Source organism: Leptonychotes weddellii, chromosome 15 (genome assembly GCF_054177405.1).
Source record: "Leptonychotes weddellii isolate Sample4059 chromosome 15, ASM5417740v2, whole genome shotgun sequence".
Lineage (NCBI taxonomy): Eukaryota > Metazoa > Chordata > Mammalia > Carnivora > Phocidae > Leptonychotes > Leptonychotes weddellii.
Genome location: NC_138383.1, coordinates 5,680,358 through 5,690,035, shown reverse-complemented (window position 1 = coordinate 5,690,035; position 9,678 = coordinate 5,680,358). Strand labels below are relative to the sequence as shown.

Below are 9,678 nucleotides of genomic sequence, written 5' to 3'. Positions count from 1 at the left end.
AGAGAGTAGTGATGGGGGGCTGAGGCCTCCAGGGGTGTGAGGATGTGGTCCTTGAGGGAGAGTCCCAAGTCTCTTTAGAGACCTCCCCCCCCATGGCATCAGAATGCCAGCATGAGGGGAAAAGCCTGCTCCCGCCTTGGGTCCATGTTCCCAGGGCCATAGTGCAGAGTCTGGGGCCACTCCCCACCCCTGACAGTACATGGCCAGTTCAAGTCACACAGGTAGACAAAAATCAGGTCCTTTTAGGGGGCCAAGGGAGAGCGCATCACAGCAGAGCTCGGCTCCCAGCAGCGATGCCCACAGCCCGTTCCATGTCCAAGCTCCAAGCACTGCAGTCAGGACGTGGAGGATGACTGGACCAGGGAGCCCTCCTGTCTTGTGGCAGCCTGCCTGGGCTTCAGTGTGGTGACACGGAGTCCTCTGGGGTCATAGGTTACCCCACTGCTCCACGGGAGGGAACTGGTCCACCTCGCCCACCTCTGTGCTCAGCTGCTCTCCCAGGGCAAAGGTCAGCCTATACCGAAGCCTTGCCTTCTCCTGTGACGGAGGGGGCAGCGTATTAAGGTGTGGCCTTGGGGCCCTTTTTGTGCCACTACCACCACCCCGTCCGCATTCAGCCACTCAACCCCAGCAGGGAAGGGACACTGCAAGTGCTGCAGGACCACGGCACCTCCGGCGGGGAGGCCGAGGGGCCTGACTGGGGGCGGCCGGGGCCTCAGTTCGGAGCCCGGTGCTCGCTCACCTTCAGCGGGTTGGCCAGCAGCATGACCTGGGTGATGGCTGCGGGCGGCTGGACGGGGCTAAATGGAGACAGCTCTGTCCCAGAGGGTGGCTGTAACTTCACCTTCATCGACTGAAGAGAAAGAGAAGCTCCTTTGAAGAGAGATGGCAGGTGCCCCTGAGCGGAAGCCCACTAGAATCACGATGGACACATGCTGCTGCCTGCTGGCCTCGGGGTCCCTCAACACAGTGGGGTTCAAGAGAAGGTAACCTCTGCCTCCAGAGGCCTCAGGAAGCCAGGGGTACCTTTGGCACTGCGGCCTGCAGCACGATGCTCTTGACGGGCAAGGGAGCCGTATTCAACATGGATACCACCACCACCAGCACGTCGGGCCGTCCAGGTGGACACTCCTTGGCAAAGTGGAAGAGGATGCGGAAGCCATTTTTATCATAGGCTGTCACAGGAAGGGCGCTGCCTGCAGGAAGAGGTCAGGTGGGTGTGGAAGGAGAAACCCCACAGAGCCCGGAGGGGAGGGGAGGGCGGGGCGACCCTGTGGCCAGCAGGCTCCGAAAGAATCTGTCAGAACCACCCATGACTGCACAGTGGCAACTAGCGGAGGCCGAGACAGCAGGAAAGCCGGCCACATTTGGCTCTAGGGACCCGGGCAAGGACAGCCTGGGCCCACCCCTCACTACCCATATCACTGCAAGCTGTGGGCCCCGCCTCGCCCTCCCACCCCAAGCTTCCCACACCTACTAGGCTTGATAGATTCCAGGGGGACGTGGACACTGGCCAGGGAGAGCTCTGGCCCCTTCATGGGGCTGCCCTGGGACTGGAAGGCAGGCGGCTGGAAGAGAGGGCTGCCAGGCCCTGGGGAGAAGGGGAGGAGAGGCCTAGCAGTGGTGCTGGTGGGGATCAGAGGGGAGGTGGTGGCCCCAGGGAAGAAGATGGAAGAGACGGGTTTCACCAGGCCTGAGGTCCTGAGAGGCAGGAAGGAGGACAAAGTAAGTCAGAGATCAGGGGATGCTGCTGGGCCAACCCACACGTCCTCCATGGCACGGCTGGTTCTTACTACCACCCCCACCCCAGTTTCCAGATTCTAACATCAATAGACCAAAAAGGAACACCCCAGGCCCTCCGGAGCTGCCTCCGGTTCTGCCAAGCCCAGGCCCAACCCTCCGCACCCTCACATTTCCCACTCATTACACTCTGGTCTCTTCAAGAAGATGATCAAGGGCATCCAGCTGGTGTAGGGTGCTATCGCCCAAAGCTGAGCCATGGTACCCGAGGGCTGTGGACTCAGCCTTTGGGGCCGGGGCCAGTCCAGTCGGGAACAAGAAGGAGCCTGCTTTGGGTGCAGGAACACTGGCTGGAACCACGGGAGCTGGGAAGGGAGAAGGCAGCGGGGCCTGGGAGCTGCCTGCAGAGGGTGCTGAGGGCGGGACAAGAGGCCCATCTGAGGGGCTGCAGGCAGCACTCCCAGGCTTGGGGCTGCAGAAGTCCAGGTCCGACTGCTCGTTCTGTTAGGAGGGGAAAGTGTGAGTGAGCAAAGGGCAGGAAGGAGTCGTTGTAGTTGGTGGGTTTCAGGTCTCCAGCTCTGGCCCTCTTGGCTGGGGGGCCTACTAGGACCCCACTGGACTAGCAGCTCACTGCCCCGGGCCTGCCGTTGGGTGGGATCCGTGTTCTCGAGCGCACCTGGGGCAGTGCTGGGGCGAGTAAGGACCGCCAAGACCACAGCCAACCGCAGTAGAGAACGAGCTGGGAAAGAGGAAGCCCGCGAAACTGGTCGAACATTTCAGTGATGCCCCTACCTGGAACAGGGGCCACTGGCTGTTTGCAGCTGACTCTCTGGGAGGAGCAGTGGGCGCTGGGTCAGTGAGGCCTGAAAAGAGAGAAGACGATGGTGACGAGAAGGGACTCTGGCCTTGGGCAGCCCCACTGACTCTAGAAGGGTCACATGACGAAAGTCGCTGACAAAAGGGTGACAGGTGGGGACAAGGTATTTTTTCAGGCAGCCTCCAAAGGGAGAGGGGGGCAGAACAAGACGCTCAGTCCACCATGTCCGTTCCGGAGTTTGTGTGCACACTGCCCTGGGGGCCTGAGGGCACGGAACTGACTCTCTCTATACCTGAAGTCCCCTTTCCCACCCCTGCTAAGTACATGGGGCACCCCAGGGCCCTCTTCCCCATTCCACACGCCCTTCTGCTTTGCTGGCCCTACCAGGAGAAGCCCTTCGCAGCCTCGCTCCAAGACGCACCCAAGCAGAGCAGCTCCTCGTCCAGCAAGCAGAGGGCGTTGCTTGTGCTGCTGGGTCCCGGGGGGGCCTCAGCCTGGCTGGATGAGTGGCTGCGCCCAGGTCCTGAGGTCTGGGGGGGTGGGGGGAGAATAGGGATGCCAGAGGACGGTGGGGCAGGGGCTGGGGCCAACACTGAGGATGAGCTGCTTGGTGTGTCCAACTCAGCAAGGTCGATGAGAGTGCCTTGGTTCCTAGAGCGGTTTCCTGGATGGGCGAATGGAAGGCGACACGAATGATTAGGGGCCACTCTAGTGGCTGCACAGCAGGAAGCAGAACCCTGAGTACATCGTCCAGCCTAACTAACACTGAAGAAAAGCAAGCAAAGAAAACCCTACCCATAGCTCCTGGTCCCTGGGAAGCTGGAGGAGCACTTGGAAGGGCTTAGAATCCCTTCGGGCCCCGTGGGATGACATGCAGGTCAAGAACTCGTGGCTGGGTGGTGGGGCCTGGGGCTGGTCTGGAAGGGTCCAAAATGGGGAACTAGAACATTTTACCTTCAGCGTCTGGCATGGCTGATGTGGCTACTTCACCATTGATAACCTGTCCTTCAACAATTGTTTTGTAAGAGTTGATGACCCGGGAGAGGTTGTCACTGGCCTGGAGGATGTCCCCTACAGCAGAAAGAGGTACTTCTGACTCCTGGCCGTGACACTCCCCCCACACCCCGGCCAAATCCAAAATCCAACTACTCTTTGACTCACCCAAACTATTGTCGTTGTCCTCTGTCTCACTGGCTAGTTTGAATAATGTCCGCCTCTTACTCTCACACCGATCAAACAGCTCCTGAAAGAGTCCCAGACCTCAAAGTGAGAGCTACAAGGTCCCCTGCAATGATCTAATTCAGTGTCCACGTCCAGAAAGTTAGGGGCTCCCCCAGTGCCACGGCCGCCGGCGGAACGGGGCTCCGAGCACGCCTCTGCCTGCCGCCGCTCCCACTGTGCTGGTGCAGCACCTAGGACGTCAGCTCAAGACGAGGGGAGTAGGTCTCTTCCTGTCCCCGAGGCCAGCACATGCCTCAGAACTCAGAGTGTCTGCGTGATCAAGGACTGAGGTGCAGCATCAGGGGCACATGCTGGGTCTCTGCCCAAACGGTCCTGAGGCAGAAGGTGGGGCAGAGAGACGTGAGCCCCGAGGGTGGGTCTGCAGAGTCCCCCCGACTCGGGCGTACACACAGCTCTTCCTTCCGGGGTAGGTAAGCCATAGCGTGTGTAAAGCGGGGGTACCACCCCCAGACCTGGTCGCCATGCTGACTAATAAGGAGCAGCAGGTGTGTGGCGAGTTGGCTCTCGGGACAGATACTGAGCAAAGGCTGCCTCCCCTTCCTGGAGCCCAGCTCTCCGGGGGACGCGCCTACCTTCATGAGCTCTTTATCTGCCTCCGAAGAATCCTCTTTGCTGTAATGAAGCAGCATCTCATTGAGCAGCTTTACGTTGTTATTAACCTCCTCTAAAGTGTGCAGACGCTTGGTCACCTTCTGGATCCGCGCCTCATCCTACATCAATGACAATCAAGGAGAAAAAGCTTAACTAGGCTCATCCGCTGCCCCCGAACGCCCCACAGCAAGGATCGCGCCAGAGAACAGGGGCAGACACTAGTCCCAGTGGAAGCTCCTTTTAATGTGGGGTTCTTGGGAGCCGTAAGGCCTGAGTCCCAATCTAGTTTTTCTTTTAAAATAATGGCCTGCCCCCACGCCTCAACTGGCCCCGTCCATACTTGCTCCTCTAATCCATTCTCCCCGGAAGCTCCAGTGCGCCTCCCGCTCTCTGGCCTCACGACAGGGGAAGGGACTCTGGCTCTGTGGTCACGGGTTCCTCCGCCCCAAGGCCCTAGGCCCACTTACTTCCTTCACCATGGACTTGATGAGCTTGTTGGCCTCTTGTAGGTCATCCGGGTTTTTGCTTTTCAACAACTTGGCTAAAAGCTGGAAGAGGAGGTACCAAAGGGAAAGGGAAAGGTAGCACCCCACCTGGGGAGACCACAGAGGACCCAAAGCTCCTGCAGCACTGAGCGAGCCACCACCTCACCCGAGGATGCCATTGGCTGGGGTGTGCTTTACCTTAGATTTCTCCTCATCATCAAAAACAGGATTCTTGGGACGAGGTGGTGGAGAGGGGATCAGTGTCCTGTCCACAGGGATCAGTGGGTCAGACTGCACGATGCCTGACAGAGAACACAAGGGGGCAGAGCGTTGGCTCACGCTGGGGTCACCTCGATGTCCTTCCTCACACAGCAAGGCGGGGCCCAGCTCTGGGATGAGGGCCTGCAAGGGGTCAGCCTGTCAAACCGCAGCTGAGCCCTTCTCGTCCTCAGGAGGAAGGAAGGGACGGCACATACCCCCTCATTCTTCCTGGCCTTAGCCAGCCTTCGGGGCTGATTTGAGGAGGAGGGAAGGTAAGCACATACCCTGTCTCTTCAACATGTGGTAAGCATCCTTGATCTTGGTTTCTTCTGGCAGGGCCAACGTCCAGCTGTAAAGCAGCTCGATAACCTTGGTCTTCACTTTCTCAGACACCCTGTCCCCCAGGTACTAAGAGGCAAAAGGAAATGGGAAAACCTCATAACTGCCGTCCGGAGGCAGAGACCGTGGGAACGCTCTCTTCACAGCAATGGGAAGTTGCTAGTTAGCTCCAGTCTTCAGGCCTACCCCAAACCAGCAGGTGTTAGGTGTGTGGGACACGGCGCAGGGAGGGGAGGAAACCACCCGTGGCAAAGCTCTCTCCGGGGTACAGTCCGTGGTCAGGCAGGGAGCTGGGAGCCTGCCACTGCGTTTCCATGCGCCATCTCCCAGAAACAATGGCATTTTATCTCAAAGGAATGAATGAGAATGTCTCAGATGTGAAAAATGGCTCCCTGTGCTTTAAGTGGCACCCAGAGCTTAAAAGCCACACCAGCGTGCCACAGAAGCTGAGCAGCTGAGCCTAACTCCTTAGATCCACGTAAGATAGACCCAAGTGACCTCTGTCCCCAGGAGCCTCCCCCCCCCCCGCCGCCCACCTGCTGCCGCATCACCTCTCACATTCAGGCCCAGAGATCATCAGAGGGCTGCCCGTCCCTGTGGCCTCTGGCCCCCCTGCAGCCCTCAGGGCCTAGTCCCTAAGGACAGGACACAGACAGCTGTCTAAAAACAGTTCTGTGGAGCCGGTGGGTGCACCGTGAAGCCACTGAGACGGGAGAGGGGGAGGAACACAGAGCAGTTCCTAGAATGCGGAGACTGCCCGACTGACCTTCGGAGAGACGACTTTGATTAATTCATTCAAAAACCGGAACTTTCCCACTTCATTATGAAATCTCCTCCCACAGTTCTTCATGCACGCCTCCAGCACCTGCAGCCACATGAAGGGGGGCACTCAGTGCAGGTGGTCTGGGTTGGAGCCTGCACACAGGTCACGGTGACGATTCACCCGAGGAAGGAACTGCGCAGGAAGCGGTGTGCATGGCCCCCGGGAATGTCGGGGCAACAGGATTACTGACACCTCCTGTCCCTTGAATTGCAAAGCTCTCCCGGGGAAGCTGAACAGGAACTAAAATAAGAAATACTGAGACCCAGATACCAAGACAGTGCGTGTCTGTCCTAGAAGGTGCCTGCCTGCAACCCTCTGCCCTCAGAGGTACAAAGTTTCTCTGACTCGGGTCTGGGGCTCTTTCCACCAGCTGATCCACACTGTGGGGAGATGGGAGATGATGTTTCAACGGTTTTCATTTTTGATGACATGATCTTTTCCCTCCTCCTGCTCCCATTGATAGTCCTTCTGGGGCACACAGAACTGCCTTAAGTTTTCTGTGCTGCCCGTGGCCCTGGTGCCTGGGGTTTACGCCAAAGAGCGCTCCACCCCCATGTTCCCTCCCTTGGCTTCTGACTCTGTCAAGCTGGGTTTTTCAACCATGCTCCTACTGACATCCCGGGCCACTCCTTCCTTGTTGTGGAAGCCTGTCCTGTGCATTAGAAGATGTCTACAACATCCCTGGCCTCTACCCGCTAGATGCCAGGAGCACCCCACGACGTGACACACGAAAGTGTCTCCAGACACTGCCAAATGTCCCCTGGGGAGCAAAAGCACCCCCCGGCTGAGAACCACTATTTTAAGGCCTTCACTCTGCAGTGAACACGACAGAGGTGTGCACGTGGGCCACCTGAGCGCCCTTCCCATGACCTGGACGAAGTCAGGGGAGACCCCTGGGAGGCCTCCGGACGCGTCTGTGCTCTAAATCCTCGCAGTCTGAATAAACGCTAAGATCCGCCGGTCGGTGTGATGCCTTGAATAGGAACTAGCATTACTTTTAGCTACAGAACAAATTATACTCGCCACACTTTTCTTTACTTGGCCGACTCTTAACCGGCAAGACAGCCCTGTCAGCATCTCTTCAAGAAGCCGCCTCAGAGCTCCAGCCTGGGCTCAGGGCCCCGGCCTCCGGCTCCCTCGCTCAGCCACTCAGCCTCTCCCACCGGACCGGCCGGGACTGCACTCCGGGCCTCTCTGCAGCCTCGGCGCCTTGCACAAGGGCACACACACTTGTGGGGCAGTTTACGGAACACGTTCCGGACATTTCTAGTATCAAAGGACTTTCAGCTGCCATAGGACGTGGGCCCTGAAAACCTCAGAGAACCCAGTGGGCACACGAGGAAAGGCCTGGGCTAATTAAAATTCGCCGGTCAGAGTGAAACAACTTACCGTCAGGGCCTGGACCGCCTCCCATTCCTGCGGAGACTGGATCTTATGGGCCAGCAATCGGACAGCGATCTGCGGCCTGGGGGACAAGCAGACCACGCTTTCAGGCACTGACCCTAGGGCTACGTGGCTGGCCCTCCTTGGCCAGTTTGGACTTCTCTGCTCAGCTCTCTCCCACTTGCCCCCCAGTGGCTTTGAGACTCACCCTTCAAGCTCTTTGTTGATCTGATCACAGAAGCCAATTATGTATTCCCAGTCCTCCTGGCGGTTGGAAGGATTGGTGGCCTTATCTTGGGACAGAGCAAAGTAGAGGACAATTGTTAGAAAGGAGGACATAATGGAAGGTTTTCCAAAAATTTTTAGGCACTGATGTGAAGCTAAGTTTGTTTCCAAATTTCTTCTCTGATAAACCCTCAACAGGTCAGTCTAGTATTTTGAAAGTCACAAATGAAAGAAAAACAAATTCTCAGCCTGGTGAAGCTTAGAGTAGACCACAATCAATAGAACAAATACTTATAAACACAAACAATAAAACTCTTCAAAGATACCTGTAAAAATGTTTAATATAACCAATAAGAATAAATAACTCTAGTTATATAAAAATAAGCTATTAAGCAAATAGGGATGAGCAAGAAGTGTCTCCTAGAGAAACTGAAACCAGGTGATACTTGATAAAAAAACATACATACTTAAGAAACTTATTTCCTACATACCCTTCAAAAACTTTTTCAAGACCTAACTTTTCTTAATGCTTTAAATGTTATTTTCTTAGCAAGAGTAAGAAGGGGGGGAGGGAGGGAGGAAGGGGCAGGAGGGGGAGAGGGAGTGAGAGAATCCCAAGCAGGCGTCACGCCCAGTGTGGAACCCAATGCAGGGCTCAATTCCAAAACCCCGAGACCATGACCTGAGCCATAAACAAGAGTAGGTCGCTTAACTGACTGAGCCACCTAGGCACCCCCTGCTTTCAATGTTTTTTAAATTGCACATTGTAAGTTAAGCTGATATTTACTGTGCCCCTACTAAGCACCAATCATTGTGCTATCTGTCCACGGGACTGCAGAAACAAACTCTGAATTAAGCATTCGGCACCCTCAAGTTTAAATGGTCTCCTATGATTAAGGACAAAGGCAAGTGTTGGAGAGTTCTCAGAGGATCACTGAGGGATTAAAATCCAGGTGCTAAATGTCAAGGCTCCTAAATTTTGGTGTGGGTCCTCTTTCCCCTGTTATCCCCAGAGCCCGTGCTAAAGAGGATGGCCCCCCCTGAGGGTGGTTAAACGTGTTCCCATATCTGATTCACATCTTGGGAGTCTGCCTCTTCCAGAAAGCACTCTCAAGCTGTTTGCTAAATTTAGGGCTTCAGGTTCAGAAGACAAATGGTAGGCTGAAGGCGTATATCCTTTTTAAATACCCATGCTCCTGCAGATTTCCCCCAGCGCCAAAAGCAGAGCAACAGAAGCTTGAAAAAGCCCCTCCACACAAGGGGTGTTGGAGAAGTTCCTGAATTCTGATTTCTCGTGACTGTGTTTTCTTAACTTCCTTTTTCCTAACATTAAAAATCACTAGCTCCATGAACAAATCCTAACAAGGGCTCCCAGCATCCTCCCCACCCCCACGGGGCTCTGAGGCACAAGAAGTCAGCAGACGCCACCCTGAGGCTGAGGGAAGGCCTGCAGTGCTTCCGCGCCGAGTGCAAGAAGATTCTGACAGTTTAGGTTCATATTTGGAGGAAAGGAAAAATGTCTGTCCTCAATTTTGAAAAAAGAATTAGCAGGCCCTTTAAAATGTCAAGCTAGACTCTTAGCATTCGCTTCTCAATTGTTCAAAATATTTCAGAATCATCCAGCTTTACAGAAGGGTGAAATATGCAAGTCACAACACCAAAATCACATAGTTGTTTTAAAGAATAACCTTTGTATCTTTAAAAATATTTGAATGTGTTGGGGAAACTAGGAGTATGGTTTTATGTATGGAATTTCAATAATTTTTAACAGT

The 9,678-nt window shown here is 55.4% G+C and overlaps 1 protein-coding gene across 1 annotated transcript in view; it reads right to left on the bottom strand.

Annotated features, from left to right (window-relative positions):
* Positions 1–6: 6 nt before the first annotated feature.
* Positions 7–9,678, bottom strand: part of GGA3 (golgi associated, gamma adaptin ear containing, ARF binding protein 3) — a 15,388-nt gene continuing 5,716 nt past the window's right edge. Inside the window, exons 2-17 of the mRNA XM_006728062.3 lie at positions 7,890–7,974; positions 7,688–7,763; positions 6,242–6,340; positions 5,421–5,544; positions 5,074–5,177; positions 4,858–4,938; positions 4,372–4,509; positions 3,719–3,800; positions 3,512–3,628; positions 2,979–3,221; positions 2,533–2,603; positions 1,928–2,241; positions 1,478–1,701; positions 1,027–1,196; positions 743–853; positions 7–537 (exon numbers count right to left, since the gene is read on the bottom strand). Coding sequence (XP_006728125.2) covers positions 427–537; positions 743–853; positions 1,027–1,196; positions 1,478–1,701; positions 1,928–2,241; positions 2,533–2,603; positions 2,979–3,221; positions 3,512–3,628; positions 3,719–3,800; positions 4,372–4,509; positions 4,858–4,938; positions 5,074–5,177; positions 5,421–5,544; positions 6,242–6,340; positions 7,688–7,763; positions 7,890–7,974 — 2,150 coding nt within the window. The 3' untranslated portion in view covers positions 7–426. The remainder of the gene's footprint in view (positions 538–742; positions 854–1,026; positions 1,197–1,477; positions 1,702–1,927; positions 2,242–2,532; positions 2,604–2,978; positions 3,222–3,511; positions 3,629–3,718; positions 3,801–4,371; positions 4,510–4,857; positions 4,939–5,073; positions 5,178–5,420; positions 5,545–6,241; positions 6,341–7,687; positions 7,764–7,889; positions 7,975–9,678) is intronic.